Genomic DNA, 25,353 nt, shown 5'->3' on the forward strand with positions numbered 1-25,353 from the left:
CATTGTATACAAGAAGATGTCGAACTTATACCAGCTGTACATATAGAATTATATACAGGAGATACCCAGGTTATACCAGTATGGCCCATATCACTATGTACAAGAAGATGTGTAACTTATACCAGCTGTACATATAGAATTATATACAGGGGATCCCCAGGTTATACCAGTATGGTCCATATCACTATGTACAAGAAGATGAACACTGTAGGGGATTGTAGGGTTATAGGTTGAACTTGATGGACTCATGTCTTTATCCAACCTCATCTACTATGTAACTATGTATGTAACTATGTATAACGTATTCTAGCTGTACATATAGAATTATATACAGGAGATACCCAGGTTATACCAGTATGGCCCATATCACTATGTACAAGAATTATATACAGGAGATACCCAGGTTATACCAGCATGGTACGTATGTAGAAGAAGATGTATAATTTGTATCAGCTGTACATATAGAATTATATACCAAAGTTATCCATGTTATTCTGGCATGCTCCTTATATACTGTATATATCCATTTCTCAGTGCTACTTCCATACTTGTGTGCTTCTTGTATGTGGCTGCAGCACTTAGATTGTATTCCTTTCTCTTGGCTCCAGTGCTGCAGTGCACATACTAATGCTCCCATATAGCTTTGTGTTAATGCTCACACTATATGTGGCTCCAGTTAGGCAGTGTATTGGTTAATGCCCCTATCCTAATACCTATGTAGACTGCAGTGCAGAGGTGAATACTCCCATCATGTCCAGTGTATCTACCTCTCGTCCTGCACTGCACAGGTTAATACTGCCATCCTGTTCCCAGTATTTCACTGCAGTGTAGTGGTTAATTTTCCCATATTAACCATTACATGTGACTGTAGATTTATGCTCCAAACCCATTCACTGCATTTGACTCCAGTGCTGCAGTGCAGAGGTTAATACTCCCATTATGTTCCCTCTATCTGCTCTAGGTTTCCAGAACTTGCAGTATAGCTGTATTACTCCCATCATCTCCACCGTATCTGATCCTTATTCTGCAGTCAGATGGTAAGTCCTCTAATTCCATCTATTGTATGTCTCTAAGTTAATACTCCCATCCTGTCTACTACATCTGGATCCAGTGCTGCAGTGCAGAGGTTAAAACTGTCATCCTGCCTTCCCTATTTGAAATTCCTGTTGCAGCAATCTAGGGGTTAAAACTCATTGCAGTCCTTTGTCACTGGCTCCAGCTCAGTAGATCAGGGGTTAATACCCCATGCAATCCCCAATACTTGCAGCCCCTATTCCCTGGCTTCAGTACTAGAGCCTCCGCCAGGTCCCTCCTCCTGCAGAGCGATTAAGAGATGAGAAGAAGGGAGTGAGTGAGGATGGAGAGAGAAGGGAGGGGAGTGATGATAGGGAGGGGGAATACTCCGAATCCAGGCTCTGAGATGAGGGAAGGCAGCCCTGGGGTGACTCCTGTATCTCTTCTGGTCCACTGTGGAGAGTAAGAGCTACCTGGACTACAGGGACTACTGATAGAGACCAGGTAAGGACTGCTTATGTAGACCCTCAAATACATCTGGCTGCTCATAGAGGATACAAGCACAGCTTATGGAGAATAGGCAGGCAGAGTGGTGGAAAAAACAGACTGCAGGTGGCAATAGACAGGGACTGCTGGTGCAGAAACAAGGGGACTGCTGGTGAAGAAGAGACAGGGACTGTTGGAGAAATGAAAGGGACTGGTGGTGAAGAACCAAGAAGACCAATGGTGGAGAAAACAACTGGACTGCTGGTGGCAAATAGATAGGAACTGTTGGAGAAAAGAGACTGGTGGTAGAAATTAGACAGGAACCGTTGGAGAAAAGAAAAGAACTGGTGGTGGAAAACTGAGATGACTGCTGGTAGCAAAAAAGTCAGGGACTGTTGGAGAAAAGAAAAGTATTGGTGGTGGAGAACTGAAAGGACCGCTGGTTCTCCAGATAGGGACTACTGTTGAAGTAAAGAAGGGGACTGACAATGGAAATCAGAGGGGAGACCACAGGTGGCAAGTCAGGGACTGCTGGTAGTGATCAGATGGGGAGTGCTGGTGGAGTAAAGAAAGGGGAATGTAGGGGGTAAAAAGACAGGAACTACTGGTGGAGAAAAAAAGGACTGGTGGTGAAGAAAACAAGGGACTGCTGCTGGTGTAAAGAAATGGACTACCAGTGGAGATCAGAGGTGAGACCGCAGGTTGCAAATAGAGAGGGACTGCTCATGTACAAACCAGAGGACTTCTGATGGAGATCAGATGGAGACTGTTGGTTGAGTAAAGAAAGGGACTGCCTGTTGAGTTTAGAAAGGGGACTGCTGATGGAGAAACAAGACTCTGGTGGAGCAAAAAGGGACTGCCGATGGATATTAAAGAGGAACAGCTGGTAGGGTAAATAAAGATACTGCTAGTGAAGATCAGAGGGGGTACTGCAGGTAGCAAAGAGACAGGGACTGCTGGTGGAGATAAAAAATGGACTGCTGGTGGCAAATAGGGACTATTGGTGTAGAATAGAAAAGGTCTGCTGATGGTAAATATGGACTGATGGAGGAAGGAAGGGAGACTGCGGGTGTAGATCAAAGAGGTACTGCTGGTGGAAAACAGATGGATTGTTCTGATGGACTTGTTTCAGAGAACAGAGGAGGACTTCAGAGGGTATGCAGAGGAGTAACCTGATGAAAGCACAAAAGAGTAGGTGAATAAAGGAGGCAAGTTTTGGGGACTTGTGATGAAGGATGCAGCATTACTGAAGGAAAACTGAGAAGGACTAGAGGTGGAAAACAAATCTAGACATCTGGTGAAGACCACAGAGGTGACTACTAATGGATGGTACATGTGGACTATGAGGGTATTGGGGGAGTACCAGGACAGGACTAGAGATCTAATAACTTCTTGTAGGCAGCAGATCAGACAGTGGTGGAGGGGTCGTAAGGACTGATGGAGAGTAGTGAGGGACATCTAGGACAACAGGCTGATACAGCTGATGGACATCTGGTAGAGAGCTATGAAGGATCCATAAAAGAGAACTGTGAGGGACTGCAGCCTTAGACCTATGGTGGAGAACAGGTAGGTACAGATGGTGTAAAACATGAGGACAGATGGTGGAGAGCTGTAAGCCACTGACTGTGGAGAGCAGGATGGGACTATTGATGGAGACCTGATGGGAACTGTGAGGAGAACCCAGGACCACCTGGTGGACAGCCGGCACTATTGGTGGAGCGCCAGGAGAGACAGCTGTTACTACAGGCAGCCTAGGTTGTGCTTGTCATAGTGTGATATACAGTGGGTGCAGTGCACAGGCTTGTATATAGCAGTGCCACATCGGCCGTGCCAGCTTTGATCTATTTGGACCAGGGTGCCGTGTTTATGAGAATGCCTGCAGAGCAGCGTGTGAATGAATTGCCATTACCTTCAGCATCCCAGGACTCACCACATGAGCCAATCAATAAGATGCAGAGATATGCACAGTAAGAAGGCGAGCGGCCGCTGGAGATGATGTGCACTGTGTAAACAGTCATCCCCTCGTACGCACACCGCATCCTCCTGGACACGCCGTAATGGGAAAAGCCGCAACGTGTTAAAACCTAAAATTACAGGCAGCAGGCCGGCAGCACGCAGATAATGTACAGTAATGTAAACTTCCTGTAATGGAGACTCTTCTCTTATATTTAGAGCTGCACTCACAGCCTGATATCCCTATCTTATGCTCTTATGTACACTCAAGGGTTAACTATACTAGAGACCCCTCAGTGTTTCCAAGCCAGAAAAATAGGAAGAACCCCCAAAAAGATGGGGAGAACATATACACCATACAGTTGTTGCCCAGTAACGGGATACCCTGACCATGACATTTCCAGCCCTAAATGTATAATGGGTGGGGGGTCCTAGGAATGAGGGTCCTCTGGCCTCCAATGTGCCAAGCAAGATGGCCAGGAGAAGTATCAGGAGAGAGTAGGCTAGCATGTGTTTGCTGCCCCACGTTGATGACTATTATAAGTTGTCCTTGTAAGTGACCATACTGTGGCTCTGTGCGCTCCACACTTAAATAATGGGAGTAAGGCTATCTATCTATCTATCTATCTATCTATAGTATATATGGTAACTATCTATGTATCTATGGAATCTATCTGTTTGTCTGTGATATCTGTTATCTATTTGTCTGTCTATCCATTCCGATGGGTAGACAGACAGACAGACAGATAGAGCAAAAGATAAATGCCAGGCAGCACCATGTAAAAAAATGAGTTTGGTGCCAGCAGGTTAACCTTGATCCAATGTTCTGATAATAGCTAGATACAAAAAATAAAAAATACCGGTAGATACTGCAGCACTCCAAATGGAATCCAAAAAAGTTCCCACTATTTTGGCTTACATTTGGAGTGCTGCAGTATCTTTGTTTTGCATCCAGATAGATAGATATTAGATAGATAGATATGAGGTGGATAAAAATGAGATAGATGGACGGATAGATAGATAGATAGATAGATAGATAGATAGATAGATAGATAGAAAGAATGGGGGTCATGCATTTGACACGCCAGTCTTAATCTGTGGCAGGTGAGTCACAATTATTCGGCGCCGTGGATCAGGAACTGGTGTAGATTGTAGGCATTAATTACGTCAGTTTTCTGATGTAAGTAATCATAAAAGTGTCTGGCTGTCAAGTCCCTCCCCTCCTCATATAGCTCCACCCACAGTCTGTTCTCTTTTTTAGAAAGTGCAACAATAGAGGACAATAAGACACTATTTTTAGCGCAAATTTTTGGGCCATGGCTATGTAACTGCTTCTTTCACTCTTTACATGATTTGTATCTATAATATATAGATAGGTAGACATCTCATATCTATCTATCTATCTATCTATCTATCTATCTATCTATCTATCTATCATCTATCTATCTATCTATCTATCTATCTATCTATCTATCTATCATCTATCTATCTATCTATCTATCTATCTATCTCCTATCTATCTATCTATCTATCTATCTATCTATCTATCTATCTATCGCTATCTATCTATCTATCTATCTATCTATCTCCTATCTATCTATCTATCTATCTATCTATCTATCTCTTATCTTTCTATCATGAAAAAGAAACATTCTGCCAGCTTCTTGTAGAAATTGAGTAGATTTATTGTAGGCAAACATCACATTTTGCGAGATACTGGTAACATTTTTCTTTCATTGATATTTTTGCAAGAACTGACCTTGTGTATGGAGGGTGGTCTCCTTAGTTGGTGCTATTTCTTCTGCTATATTTTTATCTATCTATCTATCTATCTATCTATCTATCTATCTATCTAATATCTATTGGTCTAATATATGTACTGTAGATAGGTAGGTAGACAGGCAGTAGATGGATATGAGGTACATAAGGATATTATCATTCTATTTATCGAATCTATTAGATAGATAGATAGATAGATAGATAGATAGATAGATAGATGATAGATATGAGATAGATAGATAGATAGATATGAGATAGATAGATTTATATCTTATATCTGTCAGTCGCTTATCTATCATATATATTATATATATCAAATCTGTCTCTGTATCATCTATATATCTGTGTATTGTTCTTTCTGCTATCTATCTATCTATCCTATTATCTATCTATCTATCTATCTATCTATCTATCTATCTATCTATCTATCTGTCCGTCTACCTTTGATAGATAGATGGATAGTTAGCTATGACACAGGCAGACATGGCAGGTCTGTGTCCCATCAGTAAGACGCACATTTAGTAGTTTTATCTGAGTATTTTATCTCCCAGCTGTGTCTCCCATTTGTTGTATAATTAAGGGAGTCATTCTCCAGAGCAGCGCTCATCGCCTATACGGCGTCATTAGTGCGGATAATCAAGATTTCATTGTATTTGTTGGGAGATGAACAATCCGGCGTGGAGGCTTGTGTGAGTGACTGGATATATCAGTGTCACATTAGGATGGCGGTGAACACACATCCTCACTAGTTTATACACAGAAGTACTGCCACCTCCGGCACCTTAATAATTGGGCAGATTTATCAAAACTAGTGCAGAGGAGAAGCGGAGAAGTTGCCCCTAGCAACCAATCAGATTCCAGTTTTGCCCCTGCTCTGTTCCGACCCTTAATTGAATGTCCCGAATGTGTGACCACTTTTGATGTCAATAGGCCTAATAGGGTACATGGACTGAGCTAATCCTGATAGGACACCCCATTCTAAGACAAGGATATCTAGCACAGTCAACGGGCCATAGTTCTTATGCTGTAGGCAGCCATTTTGGTCATATAAGGGGTAGCCTTAATATAACCCATCCCTGTGGGTCTAACTTGAGGGGGTCCCAATTTCTCAGTAGTCTATAGACATTACAGCCGATGGCGCATCATTGCAAGTCATGACGGAAATGCTGACCTAATATTTTAGTCTGTAGCATATGATGCCTCTATGTAAATTAGGGGGCTGGGATTGGCGTCTATGGAAGCATTTTTGGAGTGCTCCTGAATAACATAGTACTTCCATAAACAACAGTGAATTATTCATCTAAATGCCATTTACAAACAGCTGATGGAGCTGCACACCAATATGTGCTCAGATATAACCGGGGACATGGAGGCTACACCTTTATCTCCGAATCCCAGATGTAAGCCCCACTGGAATCCATTACCTTGGTTTATAGCAGTCATAAAAGTGATGGATAGATTGATGGATATGAGAAAGATGTGTGATTGATGGATAGATATGAGATAGATAGATAGATAGATAGATAGATAAGAGATGGATGGATGGATGGATGGATAGAGAGATAGACAGATAGAACTCCAAAAAAGCAGGCGGCACACCAAAAATTGTGAAAAAAGTGAAGGAGGTTTATTGCCCCATACTGCGACGTTTCGGCGAAACGTCGCAGTATGGGGCAATAAACCTCCTTCACAATTTTTGGTGTGCTGCCTCCATTTTTAGAGTTATATTGAATGGGACAAATCCTTTTCCCATTGGTGAGCACCCTATGCTTAGACTGGTGCAGTCATATATATATACAGTCCTATGAAAAAGTTTGGGCACCCCTATTAATCTTAATCATTTTTAGTTCTAAATATTTTGGTATTTGCAACAGCCATTTCAGTTTGATATATCTAATAACTGATGGACACAGTAATATTTCTGGACTGAAATGAGGTTTATTGTACTAACAGAAAATGTGCAATAGGCATTAAACCAAAATTTGACCGGTGCAAAAGTATGGGCACCTCAACAGAAAAGTGACATTAATATTTAGTAGATCCTCCTTTTGCAAAGATAACAGCCTCTAGTCGCTTCCTGTAGCTTTTAATCAGTTCCTGGATCCTGGATAAAGGTATTTTGGACAAACAATTCAAGTTCAGTTAAGTTAGATGGTCGCCGAGCATGGACAGCCCGCTTCAAATCATCCCACAGATGTTCAATGATATTCAGGTCTGGGGACTGGGATGGCCATTCCAGAACATTGTAATTGTTCCTCTGCATGAATGCCTGAGTTGATTTGGAGCAGTGTTTTGGATCATTGTCTTGCTGAAATATCCATCCCCGGCGTAACTTCAACTTCGTCACTGATTCTTGAACATTATTCTCAAGAATCTGCTGATACTGAGTGGAATCCATGCGACCCTCAACTTTAACAAGATTCCCGGTGCCGGCATTGGCCACACAGCCCCAAAGCATGATGGAACCTCCACCAAATTTTACAGTGGGTAGCAAGTGTTTTTCTTGGAATGCTGTTTCTTTTTGGACGCCATGCATAACGCCTTTTTTTATAACCAAACAACTCAATCTTTGTTTCCAAAATGAAGTTGGCTTCTCCAAATGTGCTTTTGCATACCTCAGGCAACTCTATTTGTGGCGTACGTGCAAAAACGGCTTCTTTCTCATCACTCTCCAATACAGCTTCTCCTTGTGCAAAGTGCGCTGTATTGTTACCGATGCACAGTGACACCATCTGCAGCAAGATGATGCTGCAGCTCTTTGGAGGTGGTCTGTGGATTGTCCTTGACAGTTCTCACCATTCTTCTTCTCTGCCTTTCTGATATTTTTCTTGGCCTGCCACTTCTGGGCTTAACAAGAACTGTCCCTGTGGTCTTCCATTTCCTTACTATGTTCCTCACAGTGGAAACTGACAGGTTAAATCTCTGAGACAACGTTTTGTATCCTTCCCCTGAACAACTATGTTGAACAATCTTTGTTTTCAGATCATTTGAGAGCGGGCTGTCCATGTTCGGCGACCATCAAACTTAACTGAACTTGAATTGTTTTGTAGAAAGAAATGGTCCAAAATACCTTCATCCAGGATCCAGGAACTGATTAAAAGCTACAGGAAGCGACTAGAGGCTGTTATCTTTGCAAAAGGAGGATGTACTAAATATTAATGTCACTTTTCTGTTGAGGTGCCCATATTTTTGCACCGGTCAAATTTTGGTTTAATGCATATTGCGCATTTTCTGTTAGTACAATAAACCTCATTTCAATCCTGAAATATTACTGTGTCCATCAGTTATTAGATATATCAAACTGAAATGGCTGTTACAATCACCAAAATATTTAGAACTAAAAATGATTAAGATTAATAGGGGTGCCCAAACTTTTTCATAGGACTGTATTTTGTGTAGATGATAGATAGATAGATAGATAGATAGATAGATAGATATGTGATAGAAGGATAAATAGATATGAGATAGGTAAATAGATAGATAAATGGTCCCAAGGACTTAAATGTCACACTTGATAAGTCAAGAAAAATCATGTTTTTATGAAATTTTGGAATGTTAAAAGTTTTTCATTTTATTGATATATGATAGATGTGCGACAGATTGATAGAAAATAGATACCAGATAGATAGATAGATAGATAGATAGATAGATAGATAGATAGATAGATAGGAGATACACTGTGTACTGCTTTTTCCAATATAAGGACATTTTCCATCTATACAAGTTGCTATTTGACTGGAGAGGGGTTTCTGCCGTGCAATTTATGGGATGATACCCAGATTTACTGGTGCTGCTACTATTGTTTATTTTTAAATAGATAGATATTAGATAGATAGTTTTGAGATAGATAGTTTTGAGATAGATATTAGATAGATAGATAGATATCAGATAGATAGATAGATAGATAGATAGATAGATAGATAGATAGATAGATAGATAGATAGATAGATAGGAGATAGATAGATATTAGATAGTTTTGAGATAGATAGATATTAGATAGATAGATAGATAGATAGATAGATAGATATTAGATAGATAGATAGATAGATAGATAGATAGATAGATAGATATTAGATAGATAGATATGAGATAGATAGATATTAGATAGATAGATAGATAGATAGATAGATAGTAGATAGATATTAGTTAGATAGATAGATAGATAGATAGATAGATAGATAGATAGATAGATAGATATGAGATAGATATGAGATAGATAGATATTAGATAGATAGATATTAGATAGATAGATATTAGATAGATAGATAGATAGATATTAGATAGATAGATAGATAGATAGATATTAGATAGATACAGACAGACGGATAGATAGATAGCCAGATAGATAGATAGATAGATAGATAAGAGATAGATAGATAGATAGATAGATAGATATGAGATAGATAGATAGATAGATAGATAGATAGATAGATATCAGATAGACGTTCTATAGACTAATAGACTTAGGACTAGAATGTAGTTCCTGGAGCGTCAATAAAGAATAGTGATGTCTTCTGTGAATTTTTGGAATGCTGTAACTTTTCCCTTTTATAGATAGATAAGAGACAGATATGGATTTGTTATGATACACGACTCTTGTTCTTCTGGAATTGGCCATTTAAGCACATTGTCAGGAAACTGCTGGCTGGACAGACCGTAGCCCATTACATGACAGGGCTGCTCGCCGAGGCTCGCAGTGTAAGGAATCCTTTGCATTTTTAAAATTGCCTAGGTAAAGGAAACACCCGACTAGCGGAGAAATCCGCGACATTAACACTTACCTGTTATAGCTGATAATGTTTTATTCTAGGAGAATCCGATTGATTTATATACCTAATGTGGTCGCTGCATATCTGCTGTGACTATAGAGAACACTTTCTATGCCGGTAAGGTGGGAAAACCTCTTTACCTTGTACAGGTGCCCCTATAGTCATAGATGTCTTCTTGGATCATAAGTCTTCAGCTTACTTCTGAATTGGCACTGGACTAAGGGCAAGGAAAGTGCAAGGAGACTTGGGTATATTTAACACAAGCTATACGAAACATACATTTAGGTGGAGAATCCCTTTAAGAGAGCAGAGACATCACTTAGTCCTCTGACAGACACATAATTTGGGAGACTAATACAAGTCTCATACACATTTAATTGCACATTTACAGCCACAATGGAGTCAGACCCAAGTCTAGTGTCAATCTCGGCCTGGACACTGGTAAGATGAATGGGAAGACCTAATGTTCTCCATTAAGTATTTCTCTTGACCTATGAAACTTCAATATTCTCCGAGCCCATTAGGATGTCAAGGTTTTGATAAACGGCAGTACAAGATTTTTTTTTGGTATCTGTTGCGAACATCTTCTTTGATTCTTTCAACTTTTTGGAGGCCGACCAACACATTTTCATCGCCTTTTTGGTTTAGTTTTGCTGTTATTTTTCTTTTACTGTATATCGTTCGCTTTTACTGTCACTTTCCTTTATATGTGTTATATATCCACAGCCTCTTGTACACTTTCAAGCCAGAAGCCAACAGGACATCATATATTTAGCTGACATTGACTTTTGGGTTTAATTTTGGGGATTGCATAATCCCTAACTTGTTGCTGTTGTTGGAACTGCTCACCTTACAAACAGGTTTGGAGGTGGCTGTATAGACTTAAAGAGGATTTTTCACCACCTCCATCAACTCTAGCTGTTTGTATTCCTTAATAGGTGCCACTGCACTGATTCCAGCACAGTTGGAAATTTTTCACTAGCCCCCACAGTTCCTGAGTAATCAGTGCTGTTAGTTTCAGCACCCAGTAGGCTCTCTACTATCAGGTGGGAGGTCTCAGACTACCTGCTCCAGCCCTGGACCGCCCACCTGAAAGTTCATAACCTAAATACCATATTAGGTGCTTAAACTAACAGCACTGACAGATATGGAATGGTGGGGGTTAGAGAAAAAATTTCAACTTCTTCAGAGCCAGTGGAGCATTGCCTATTTGCAAAGAGTTGGAATTGGTAAAAGGTCCACTTTAAATGAATTCTCTGCCACTATCCACACTTATATATGGATGCCCTATCCTTGGGATGTGTAATCAATTTTAAAGTGATGGAGTCTGACACTTGGTGCCCCATCTTTAGCTGTTTGAAGAGTCTGTAGTATTCATATGAGTGCTGTGGCATCTCCATTATGCACAGCACCATACATTCAAGAGTGGCCGTGCGTAGTATTGCAGCTCATTCTTATCCATTCTAGCGACTGAGCTACAAACAGCTTGAGTGACTCAAGAACGTGACATCACAGGCCTCTGAATTCAACGCATGCTCGTCCTAGCTGAGTAGCAGAGGTGTCAAGTGTTGGAACTACAGTCGGGACACCCCCATATACATTAGATGGTCATTCGGTTCTGCCATAATCAGTGGTGATATCTTGGCAATGGAGGCACTGATTCACCTATTAGATTCAGGCAACCCTAACCTATCTATCTGCGGAGCTAAGTTGATATGCCAGGTTCTGGTGACTCTAACCTGTCTATCGCGGGGCTGACGTGATATGCCGGTTCTGGTGATACTAACCTATCTGTAGGGCTGGGTTCATATGCCGGGTTCTGGTGACTTTAACTTATCTTATCTTTGGGGCTGGGGTGATATGCCGGGTTCTGGTGACCCTAACGTATGTATCTGCAGGGCTAGAGTGATATTCTGGTTCTGTGTATTCTAACCTATCCTTCTGCAGTGCGGGGTTGATATGCTGGATTCTGGTGACTGTAACCTATCTATCTGCGGTGCGGGATTGATATGCTGGATTCTGGTGACTGTAACCTATCTATCTGCGGTGCGGGATTGATATGCTGGGTTCTGGTGACTGTAACCTATCTATCTGCAGTGCGGGGTTGATATGCTGGGTTCTGCTGGCAGACAACCTTTAATGTGATTGTTCATAAAATATGAGTGAATTGCTAATATTACATATATTTATGCTGCTTTCTCAGGTCCCTCCTTCATGAATTGGGGAGGGGAGATGTTTAGAGTCGTAGTTGTATGACTGTAGATCTGGTTTTGAGCTGTGACATTACTCAGCGTCTCACTAACACAGAGATTTCCTTCTATTAAACTAAGTAAAGAAAGATAAAGTGTGATCCTGAGTGACAATGTCTCCCGCGCTGACGTCTCTCCGATCACACCGGTTTCCCAGAATGACAGCTCCTAGACAGCAGCGTGCTCTACTGATAGGGGATTACTCATATAGTGGATAGTAGGGAGAATAGTCCATGCTGTGCTGCAGTAATATCAAAGATTTATTATGGATTCATAAAAACCACCTTCTCCTATGACATCTATATGGACTGAGGTAACAACCCTATTAATTCCCAAGAGCCCTGATCACTCCCATACACCCCTAACCTGAACATGGCTTTAGATGGAGGTTTAAAGGGGTATTCCCATCTTAGTATGTATGGCTATATCTTAGTCTTCTGTAAATGCTTGTTAGATACGGGTTCTACCTCCGGAATCTGCATCTATCAAGAATTAAGCCCCATACATGGCCGCAAGTCTGGGATTTCTGAAAATGGCCAAGCCCATGTGAATGGTGCTAAATTAGCTCAGATCAAGTTGCTAAATTATTGATCGGTGCTTGTAACTGGCAGAAAATTAGTGTAGAAGGACCCTTAGGCGACGAGAAGTCTGTGTTTTGATGTCCATGTATTAGATGAGGTTCAAGACTCCTTTAAAGGAATTGTGTCACCAGAACCCAACATATGAACCCAACCCACAGATAGTTAGGTTAGGGTCATCTAAATCAAATAGCTTTTACCCCATGTGTATCGGAGCTTCTGTTGCCAAGATATCACAGTTTTTGTCAATATGCAGATGAGCTCAGGATGTCACCATTGCTCGAATAGCTCATTTACATATTGACAAGAACAGCACTATCTCAACAATGATAGCTCCGATTCACAAGGGGAAAAGCACCATTTGTTTCAGGTGACCCTAACCTATCTATCTGTAGGCTAGGTTGATATGCTGAGTTCTGCTGACAGACTTCCTTTAAGGTGCACATGATAGTCCTCTGTTTTGTGTATTGGGGGGATATGAATGGTCTTTGCCCCACTATCGGTACCAGTATGAGGCCTTTATCCTGATGCCCATGTATGAATGGTGGCACTAGTATCCTAACCTCTGCGTATTAGAAGATATAGACAATTAAGAATGTATTTTCATCTGGATATCTTATATATATTCTGATTTTTTTCCTAATTTGCCAACAGAACAAGAATATATTGGAAAGAAATCTAATTACAGATTGTGTGGGAGAAGAACACAGGAAGAATCTGTAGGATGCAGGCAGAGAAACCAAGAAGAGCGAGAATTTGGAAAGAAAAATAGCAACGCAGCCGAGGACTATGCAGCACTATGGTCTGACAAAGCCTCCAGAGCAGCTGTGGATGTAGACCTTCATGAGCTTTATTGAGCGTCACAAGCCCACATGTTGTCCGCCTCGTCTTACTGAAGCTAGGATCTCTAGAGGAACATTGCCAGGCTGAGGTCACCATCTTTGACTCTCCTTCACGCCTGCCTTCTTGGACTGGAACTAAACAAAAAACCAAAGTTGTTCAGCGTCCCTCTGGTTCCTTAAGGCAGGTCTAAATTTTCATGGTCACATACTGGATCCAAACACTGGACTTGTGTCCACTGAAGACTCAGCCACTGAACTATGGCTGCTGGAGTGGCGACATGGCTTCCCTTCGCTCGAGCAGCAGCAGTGGGGTGGCTTCCTCTTGCAAAGAGGCCCATGCCCAAGCCTCCGAGCGACAAGAGAAAGAGAAATGATGAAATATTGGTAGTAAATGTCAGTGGAAGGAAGTTCCAGACATGGAAAAATACATTGGACCGCTACCCAGACACCTTGTTAGGCAGCACGGAGAAAGAATTCTTCTTCAACCAGGAGACCCAGGAATATTTTTTTGACCGTGATCCAGAGATGTTCAGACACATCCTCAACTTCTACCGGACAGGCAAGTTACATTATCCACGCCATGAATGCATCCAGGCCTTCGATGAAGAGCTGTCATTCTACGGCATCATACCAGAGATCATTGGAGATTGTTGTCTAGAAGAATATCGCGACCGTAAAAAAGAGAACCTGGAGAGGCTGGCGGAGGATACAGAAGCAGAAACCGCTACTGATGCCCCTCTACCCCCCGATAGTACCTTCCGTCAGAGACTGTGGAGGGCCTTTGAAAACCCTCACACCAGCACTATGGCTCTCGTTTTCTACTATGTCACTGGTTTCTTCATTGCCGTCTCGGTGATTGCCAATGTAGTGGAAACGGTGCCTTGCCGTCCACCGCCCGGGCGCCTTAAGGATCTACCTTGTGGGGAAAAGTACATGACAGCCTTTGACTGCATGGATACAGCCTGTGTTCTTATCTTCACCTTTGAGTACCTCATGAGACTATTTGCAGCCCCAAGTCGTTGTAAGTTTATGCGCAGTGTGATGAGTATCATTGACGTGGTGGCCATCATGCCCTACTACATCCAGCTGGTCATGCCAGAGAACGATAATGTGAGTGGTGCCTTTGTCACGTTACGTGTTTTCCGAGTCTTCCGGATCTTCAAATTCTCCCGCCACTCCCAAGGACTAAGGATTCTCGGGTACACCTTGAAGAGCTGTGCCTCCGAGCTCGGCTTTCTCCTGTTCTCCTTGACCATGGCCATCATCATCTTTGCCACTGTGATGTTCTATGCAGAGAAGGGAACAAGCAAGACAAAGTTCACGAGCATTCCCGCGGCCTTCTGGTACACCATTGTTACTATGACAACGCTAGGGTGAGTGTCGCAGAAACGCTTTCTGGCAACTGTTATTGTTTCTATGACAACCAACCATTTCATCATGTGATTTCCTTTGAAAGTAACGGTAAGTAATGGTCTTTGTCCTGAAGAAATCATTACCAGACAATAAGTGTCACCTCAACAATGACATTTTTGTGCCCTCAGCTTAGGGCTAATATAGCCTTTAAGACTTGAGTGACCTCTCGCAACTTCATTGCTAAGGATGCGCTGCCTGACAACCTGTATAAATGAGCTGGCTGTTCAGCTCCCACCTGGCACTGTGCACCAGTACCGCGACCACGCCATAGCCCCACCATATATTCCTCAGATAACTTTTCTCCACTAAGATTGTCCTGCCTAAACCCCCCTGTAGTTGCCAGGCAGTATATTCCTAGCAACCATACTACCTTAAATGACTCAGCTGTTTAGCTCCCATCTGGCACTGTGCTGCTCGCTGAGTAGGGGAAAGTCATCTTGGCAGCAGTCGTACTACGCCATTTCCCACCTCAGCCTGCATTATTGATCAGGGCTGGCTAAAAATACATGTGGGTGGAGAACCTCTTTAAGATGTCTTCAAGGGGAGGCTATAAGAACCCACCCGTTATACACAGTGGCAAGGGAAAGGTAATATACGTCATAGCTACATCAGTACGTATAATATATTATACATATATCTGATGGTCCCTGGCTCCTGTAATATACATATATATATATATATATATATATATATATATATATATATATATATATACTGCCATATATACGTGGACACAGCTGTACTTCCTCTGGCAAGATGAATACAGGGGGTTCAGGAGCTGTCATGTTCTGCCCACATCCCCGTCACCTGAACAATAGTGGCTGTGAGTTCAATACAGCGGTAATAATACACTCGCAGGATGATGACGGTGATGAAAGAGGTCAGTAATTTATTAAATGGTGGTGGCGACAGTTGAGTATCTATCTATCTATCTATCTATCTATCTATCTATCTATCTATCTATCTATCTATCTATCATCTATCTACTGCCAGTAGATAAGTAGTGCAAGAGATTGGTCAAAGCCATAGCGGATTAGGGATTAGATATTTGTGGGTAGGATAGTTCTGTATACGCTAAGGATAATTCTATATACAGTACCAGACTATCCTGTATACACTATAGATAATTCTATATACAGTGCCAGGCTATCCTCTGTATACTATAGATAATTCTGTATACAGTGCCAGGCTATCTTGTGTATACTATAATTATTCTATATACAGTGCCAGGCTATGCTGTATACACTATAGATAATTCTATGCACAGTTTCAGGCTATCAGATACAGTGTTAGACTATTCTATATACAGTATAGATACTTCTATAGATACTGTATAGATACTTCTCGTTAGACTATTCTGTATACAGTATAGATACTGTATAGTTACAGTACTTCTATAGGCACAGTGTTAGACTATTCTGTATACAGTATAGATACTTCTGTAGATACAGTATAGATACTTCTATATATGCAGCGTTGGATTATTCTGTTTACGGTATAGATACTTCTATAGATGCAGTATAGATAATTCTATATATACAACGTTGGATTATTCTGTATACAGCATTAATACTTCTATAGGCACAGCATTGGACTATTCTGTATATAGTATAGATACTTCTATAGATACAGTATAGATAATTCTATATATACAGTGTTGGACTATTCTGAATACATCATAGATACTTCTATAGGTACAGCGTTAGACTATTCTGTATACAGTATAGATACTTTTATAGATACAGTGTTAGACTTTTCTGTATACAGTAAATATACTTCTATAGATACAGTATAGAAACTTCTATGTATATGGCATTGGACTATTCTGTATACAGTATAGATACTTCCATAGATAAAGTTTAGATACTTCTATATATACAGCTTTGGACTATCTTGTATATGTATACAGTATAGATATTTCTTTATATACATTGTTGAACAATATCACCCAGTGATCAGCTGTGATCTATACTCTGTAAAATTAGACCTAAACCCTACACGGTTCTCTCCTAACAATATGCTGAAATTTGCAAAAGATTCTCCTTATAAAAGCTTATTACCTACATAGAATCTGTGCACCATGCTAAAGAAGAAATACATTTACTATACCAAAAGTTACAGAAAATATATATGTTTTATTAGTCAAAAAGTGGAGTTTGTGGTATCATCACATACTACTAGACTGTATATACAAGTCCCCAGCTACATGCATATATATAGGTAATTAATATACACAGGACAGTCTGAGAGAAAAAGATATGACACCTCTATTGATATCTCATAGCGTCCAATTGTTACTATGAGACCAATGGCGTAACTAGGAATGGCGGGGCCCTGTGGCGAACTTTTGACATGGGGGGGCGCGGGACTCTTATATATCTTGTTTTGAAAAACTCTTCAATAAAAATTACAGTTAAATAAAAAAAAGACTTCCCTAATAGGCTATTTGGAAATTGTTCTGTTCTTGTAACCCAGACCAGCCATTTCTGCCATTCATACTCTATGTGGTGATTCATGATAATGCATTCACTAGGTGGCACTGTCCCAGTTAAATGAATGTGAAATGGCTTGTAATAACCGGTGGCGGTGTAATTGCTGAGCCTTCATAATGGCGCCAGATACTGATACGCTCTGCTGCTCCGACCCCCCTTTAATGTATTGCAGAATAATGATCTTAGCGCGGCTGAAATGTGAACATGAACCATCTGCCAAGATTCTCCTTAGAACTAAGAATCTTAAAATGAAGGTTGCGGCGGCTTTATCTGAAGTCTTGTAATGTCTTGCTCCTGGAACGCCGCCTGAAAGGGAGTGAGATCAAGTGCTCGGCACTCTGGTTGGTCGGTGGCCATGTGCTCTGGCATGCGGCACCTGGCTCCCCTGCCAGTTCTGCAGGCAGGGAAAGATGGTGCTGGAACACAAAGAGGTAACTAGGTCACACCTATAGTATGCACCTCCACTAAATGAGTCCATGGGGTATCATGGTTTATCCTCTTACCCCTTCTGATGGGCTTAGTCGGAGGGTGTGTTGTATTGCGATATGGGCAGTGCCACGTTCCTCATTCTCTATCAGATTTTAGTCCCCCCTTTCCCTGTTTATAGAATTTCTTTATATGTTCAGAAATCTCCTCAGTCACCAAAAATCCATCTAGTGTAAAACAGTTAATGCTATACAGGAAGCAGGGAGATGCAGCTGCCTCAGTCTGCTGTGAGAGGGAAGAAGGAGCAACTGGGGGATTTATGATGTGGTTGTATATCTTCTAGCAATCAGACGATCCCCCTCTCCCTGTCTGCAGGATCTCTGTAAAGGTTCAGAAACCTTCACCAAAAATTCCATCTAGTGCAAAACAGTCAGCGCTACATAGGGAGAAGGGGAATGCAGCTGCAGTCTTCCACCTCATATTGTGAGTCTACATGCTATGACAGGGGAGGGGCAGCATGGAGGAGATATATGATCTGTATGTACTACCGTATATGAGTCCATGGGGTGTCTTGATTGTCCTCTTTCTGATGGGCTTATTGAGCAGGTATGTTGTATAGTGGTATGGGGCAGTGCCATCTCCCTCATCTTCTATCAGCCGGTAGATCCTCTTCTGCCTGTTTTCAAGATCTCTGTAAATGTTCAGAAATCTCTTCAGTCACCAGAACTCCATCTAGTGTAAAACATTCAATACTGTACAGTAAGAGAGAGATGCGGCTGCCTCAGTTTGTAAGTCTACATGCTGTGAGAGGGGAGAGGGAGCAGCACACAGGAGATATATGACATGGATGTGCTACATGAGACATGAGGGAAGTCTTGTGTCTCCTCTCGCCCCTTCTGATGGGCTTAGTTAGAAGGCATGTTATATTGCAATGTGGGGTGTGCCATCTTCTTCACATTCATCGGCCAGTTGTGCCTCTTCTCTCAGTCTGCTGGATCTCTATAAATGTTCATAAATCTCCTCATCCACCAAAAATCCTTCTAATGTAAAACAGTTAACAATTTACCAGAAGGATGGAGATGCCTCAGCCTGTCTTTGAGTGTACGTGCTGTGAGAGGGGTGGAGGAGGAGCAGCAGGAGATATTTGATGTGGATGTACTACATGAGTTTCTGCATAATCTCTGTATATAGTGTGAGAGAGTGAAGGGTGTGGTCTGGGAAGACAGGTACATTCCAGCCAGGCACCTAAAGGGTGTTTGGTAAAAACTCACACCAGGGAGGTCAGCTGACTAATCAGGACCTAATAACAGTCTGAGTGTGAAGACTAGCAGTGTGGCAGCACACAGACAGAGTTGAACTGTCCAACTGGACCTCCAAAGCAGGTACTGTGCCACCCGTTGTTGTTGCCAAGGTGGGAGACTGGTAGGCAGTCTCCTGTATAGTCAGGGAAAAGTTTCCTTACGTTTAAGTTAGTTTCTCAGCCGAGAAGGGTTTTGTTTTTGTTTATCCTGTGGCTTTGCAAAAGCAGTGTATGCGCTACATATGAATAAAGCCTGAACTTGTGTGCAATCCAGTGTCTGTGTCCCTGTTTCCTGCACTGCTACAAGCATCTACCTGAGCGATTCCCCACATATGGTGCTTCGAATGCGGGCATAAGTGCAGTGAGACATACACAAGCTGAAGTAGAAAGCCACAGCTATGCAGGAGATTGTGAAACAGCTGATTCTGGCTAATCAGCAGCAGCAGCAGAGACATGCAGAGGCCAATGCAGTGCAGCAAGAGGCTAATGCAGCGCAACAAGAGGCTAACAGGCTGTTGCAGCAGAGACATGCAGAGGCCTGACAGCAGCAGCAAGCTAATGCAGCGCAACAGGAGACCAACCGTCTTTTGGCCAAGCAGATGTCCATGTTGCTGGCTGTTCAGCAAAAGGCCAATCCAGCAAAGCCAGAGCAGGATGCCAGAAAAGAGGTCCGTAAAGCGTTGACCAAGATGGCATCAGAGGACGACGTAGAGGCCTATCTGACTGGGTTTAAAAGAGTGGCCACCCGTGAGAGACTTCCACCGTAGCTCTGGGCAGAGGTGTTGCCCCCTTTCTTAGTTGCTGAGCCCCAGCAAGCTTATTTTGACCTGAATGAACAGGATGCATGTGATTACCAGCGCGTGAAGGCAGAGATCCTGGCCCGACTGGTTGTGGACCAGAATGTCCGGGCTCAAAGAGTCCATGAGTGGGAATACCAGGAGGCGTTACCACCAAGGTCCCAAATGCACCACCTTGTACAACTTGTCCGGAAGTGGCTCCAGCCAGAGACATTGACCCCAGGTCTTTACCAAGTAAGATCCAGAGGTGGGTGGGGCATGAAGACCCAAGAAATGCTACAGCATTGGTGGGGTTGGTGGAGCGATATTGGACTACACAGTCCCTTGTGAAGGGGCGCCCCCAAATCCCACAAGCTCCCAAGGCCCAGAGGGACAATTTATCTCGGGCTCCCCAGGATAAGGTAGTGACCCAGGAGAGAAGGACTGTCATCTGCTGGCAGTGCCAGGAGCCGGGCCATATTGCGGCTCATTGTCCCAGTGCCACTGAACCCAAGGACTGCAGCCTGGGACGGAGGGTGTCCCTCTATGCTGCACCTGTTTACACTGCTGCCACCCCAGACACTGTTGATTCTGGCAGTCGGGTGACCCTTGATGATGGGAACTATGTTAACCACAGGACTGTCACTGGACACACAGTCGGGGTCCTGTGCATACATGGAGATATAAGGGACTACCCAACCATGACTATCTCCATCCAGACCCCCTGTGGAGAGAGCCGACATGAGGTAGGGGTTGTTATGTACTTGCCCCATGACCTCATTCTGGGACGGGACTTTCCCCTATTTTGGACTCTGTGGCGGGGAAAGCCAGGATAAGAGGATTTGACCCCACGAATACCACAAGTGTTGTCTTGTCAGGTCCTTGAGCCTGAACCTAATGACCAGGACTCTAGGGGTCCTGCCGTAGGGGTGACCATGTTAAAAGAGGATTGTGGCTCCATGTCTCCCCTAGAGGTAATGGCAGGTGAAGCCAAGGAGGCTCATACTGAACTTCAGATGTCAGATTTGAAAGTGTCGCATGATAACTTTGGTACTGCACAACACCAGGATCTCACTCTGCAAAGGGCCTGGGAAAATGTTAGTGTTCAGCGCCCAGGCGCTGGTGAGGTGTTCCCCCACATGGTTGTCAACCAGGAGCTGTTATACCGAGTTGACAGGGTGCGAGGTGAGACCTTACAGCAATTACTGGTACCCCAGCCTTATCACCGGACGGTGCTAGAGTTGGCACATAAACATGTGCTAGGGGGTCACCTAGGTGCCACAAAAACGCTGGACCACATATTGCAGCGTTTTTATTGGCCAGAGGTATATCATGAAGTTAAAATGTCTTGTGATACATGTCCTGAGTGCCAGTTGCATGCCCCCATGGCACATTTTCGAAGCCCCCTGGTATCTCTGCCCATTATTGAGGTGCCCTTTGAAAGGATTGCCATGGACTTGGTAGGTCCTTTAGTTAAGTCCATTCGAGGGACTCAACATATTTTGGCACACATCAGCAAAGTTGATAGCAAAAGAGTTGTTCGCTGTGTTTTGCTGAGTGGGACTACCCAAGGAGATCCTCACAGATCAGGATTTCCCGTTCATGTCTAAAGTCACTAGGGAATTGTGTAAACTTTTTAATATCAAATAGAGATGAGCGAACAGTGTTCTATCGAACTCATGTTCGATCGGATATTAGGCTGTTCGGCATGTTCGAATCGAATCGAACACCGCGTGGTAAAGTGCGCCATTACTCGATTCCCCTCCCACCTTCCCTGGCGCCTTTTTTGCTCCAATAACAGCGCAGGGTAGGTGGGACAGGAACTACGACACCGGTGACGTTGAAAAAAGTAGGCAAAACCCATTGGCTGCCGAAAACATGTGACCTCTAATTTAAAAGAACAGCGACGCCCAGCTTCGCGTCATTCTGAGCTTGCAATTCACCGGGGACGGAGGTTTCCGTCCAGTTAGCTAGGGGTTAGATTCTGGGTAGGCAGGGACAGGCTAGGATAGGAAGGAGAAGACAACCAACAGCTCTTATAAGAGCTAAATTCCAGGGAGAAGCTTGTCAGTGTAACGTGGCACTGACGGGCTCAATCGCCGCAACCCAGCTTTCCGCGGATCCTGAATGGAATACACTGACAGTGTATTCCCGTATACCCGATATATACCCCCGATACCCGTTCCAACGGTGTGCCCCCCCACCTTCACCCCAGAAATACCCTGCAAGTCCCCTAGCAATAGGATTGGGGCTATATACACCCACTATTTTTGCTACTGCCATATAGTGCCATTGTCTCACTGGGAATTCAAAGAATATATTGGGCTTACATATAACTTCAATTCCAGGGAGAAGCTTGTCAGTGTAACGTGGCACTGACGGGCTCAATCGCCGCAACCCAGCTTTCCCAGGATCCTGAATGGAACACACTGACAGTGTATTCCCGTATACCCCATATATACACCCCAAATCCCCGTTCCAACGGTGTGCCCCCCCACCTTCACCTCAGAAGTACCCTGCAAGTCCCCTAGCAATAGAATTGGGGCTATATACACCCACTATTTTTGCTACTGCCATATAGTGCCATTGTCTCACTGGGAATTCAAAGAATATATTGGGCTTACATATAACTTCAATTCCAGGGACAAGCTTGTCAGTGTAACGTGGCACTGATGGGCTCAATCGCCGCAACCCAGCTTTCCCAGGATCCTGAATGGAACACACTGACAGTGTATTCCCGTATACCCCATATATACACCCCAAATCCCCGTTCCAACGGTGTGCCCCCCCACCTTCACCTCAGAAATACCCTGCAAGTCCCCTAGCAATAGAATTGGGGCTATATACACCCACTATTTTTGCTACTGGTATATAGTGCCATTGTCTGACTGGGAATTCAAAGGATATATTGGGGTTACGTGCACCCACAATTTTTGCTACTGGTATATAGTGCCATTGTCTCACTGGGAATTCAAAGAATATATTGGGGTTACGTGCACCCACAATTTTTGCTACTGGTATATAGTGCCATTGTCTGACTGGGAATTCAAAGAATATATTGGGGTTACAAATACCCTCATTTCTTGCTACTGCCATATAGTGCCAGTTTCTGACTGGTAATTCAAAGAATATATTGGGGTTATAAATACCCTCATTTCTTGCTACTGGTATATAGTGCCATTGTCTGACTGGGAATTCAAAGAATATATTGGGGTTACAAATACCCTCATTTCTTGCTACTGCCATATAGTGCCAGTTTCTGACTGGTAATTCAAAGAATATATTGGGATTATAAATACCCTCATTTCTTGCTACTGGTATATAGTGCCATTGTCTGACTGGGAATTCAAAGAATATATTGGGGTTATAAATACCCTCATTTCTTGCTACTGGTATATAGTGCCATTGTCTGACTGGGAATTCAAAGAATATATTGGGGTTACGTGCACCCACAATTTTTGCTACTGGTATATAGTGCCAGTTTCTAACTGGGAATTCAAAATGCGCAAGGCTCCCGGAAAGGGACGTGGACGAGGCCGTGGGCGAGGTCGGGGGAATGGTTCTGGGGAGAAAGGTAGCAGTGAAGCCACAGGGCGACCCGTGCCTACTCCTGTGGGGCAGCAAGCATTGCGCCACTCCACAGTGCCAGGGTTGCTTGCCACATTAACTAAACTGCAGGGTACAAACCTTAGTAGGCCCGAGAACCAGGAACAGGTCTTGCAATGGCTGTCAGAGAACGCTTACAGCACATTGTCCAGCAGCCAGTCAGACTCTGCCTCCTCTCCTCCTATTACCCAACAGTCTTGTCCTCCTTCCTCCCAAAATTCCCAAGCTTCACAGAACAATAACCCCAACTGTCCCTGCTCCCCAGAGCTGTTCTCCGCTCCTTTCATTGTCCCTCAACCTGCCTCTCCACGTCACGATTCCACGAACCTAACAGAGGAGCATCTGTGTCCAGATGCTCAAACACTAGAGTCTCCTCCATCTCCGTTCGATTTGGTGGTGGATGACCAGCAACCCACCCTCATCGACGATGATGTGACGCAGTTGCCGTCAGGGCATCCAGTTGACCGGCGCATTGTGCGGGAGGAGGAGATGAGACAGGAGTTGGAAGAGGAAGTGGTGGATGATGAGGACACTGACCCGACCTGGACAGGGGGGATGTCAAGCGGGGAAAGTAGTGTGGATGTTGAGGCAGGTGCAGCACCAAAAAGGGTAGCTAGAGGCAGAGGCAGAGGTCAGCAGCTTAGGCGAAGCCAGGCCACACCCGGAATCTCCCAAGATGTTCCAGTTCGTACCCAGCCCCGAAAAACTCCCACCTCGAGGGCACGTTTCTCGAAGGTGTGGAGTTTTTTCAAGGAATGCGCCGAGGACAGATATAGTGTTGTCTGCACAATTTGCCTCTCGAAATTGATTAGGGGCTCTGAGAAGAGCAACCTGTCCACCACTTCAATGCGCCGTCATTTGGAATCCAAGCACTGGAATCAGTGGCAGGCAGCAACGGCAGGACAAAGGCCGCCTGCCGTTCACGCCACTTCCACTGCCTCTGCCACTGCCTCTGCCACTGCTGACTGTGCTGGCGATGCACTCCAGAGGACGAGCCAGGACACCACTTCATCTGCCTCCGCCACTTTGTTGACTTCTCCCTCATCCTCCCCTGTTCCTGTCTTATCTCCTTCTCCTGCACCATCAAAGGCACCATCAGGCGCTTCTTTACAACAACCCACCATCTCTCAGACATTGGAGCGGCGGCAGAAATACACTGCTAACCACCCACAGGGCGCAAGCCTTGAACGCCAACATCGCTAAACTGCTGGCCCAGGAGATGTTGGCGTTCCGGCTTGTTGAAACTCCCGCCTTCCTGGACCTGATGGCAACTGCAGCACCTCGCTATGCCGTCCCTAGCCGTCACTACTTCTGCCGGTGTGCCGTCCCCGCCTTGCACCAGCACGTGTCACTCAACATCAGGCGGGCCCTTAGTTCCGCGCTTTGCACAAAGGTCCACTTGACCACCGACGCGTGGACAAGTGCATGCGGACAGGGACGCTACATTTCACTGACGGCACACTGGGTGAATGTAGTTGAGGCTGGGACTGCTTCCCAAACTGGCCCGGTGTACCTCGTCTCCCCGCCTAACATTCCTGTCAGGGACACGAGAAGAACACCCCCCTCCTCCTCCTCCTCTACCGCCTCCTCCTCCGCCACCGCCTCCTCCTCCGCTGTTAGATTGACCCCAGCTACGAGTTGGAAACGTTGCAGCACTGGCGTTGGTAGAC

General features: G+C 43.8%; 1 protein-coding gene across 2 annotated transcripts in view; it reads left to right on the forward strand.

The window, feature by feature from the left end:
* The first annotated feature begins 1,412 nt into the window (after window positions 1–1,412).
* Window positions 1,413–25,353, forward strand: part of KCND1 (potassium voltage-gated channel subfamily D member 1) — a 55,624-nt gene continuing 31,683 nt past the window's right edge. For both annotated transcript variants that reach the window (XR_012711859.1, XM_075260499.1), the window contains exons 1-2: window positions 1,413–1,518; window positions 13,483–15,043. Coding sequence is in view for 1 of the 2 variants with exons in the window: in XM_075260499.1 (XP_075116600.1) it covers window positions 13,929–15,043 (1,115 nt within the window). In the remaining variant the exon portion in view is untranslated. The remainder of the gene's footprint in view (window positions 1,519–13,482; window positions 15,044–25,353) is intronic.

This window comes from Leptodactylus fuscus, chromosome 11, assembly GCF_031893055.1.
Source record: "Leptodactylus fuscus isolate aLepFus1 chromosome 11, aLepFus1.hap2, whole genome shotgun sequence".
NCBI classification, from domain to species: Eukaryota; Metazoa; Chordata; class Amphibia; order Anura; family Leptodactylidae; genus Leptodactylus; species Leptodactylus fuscus.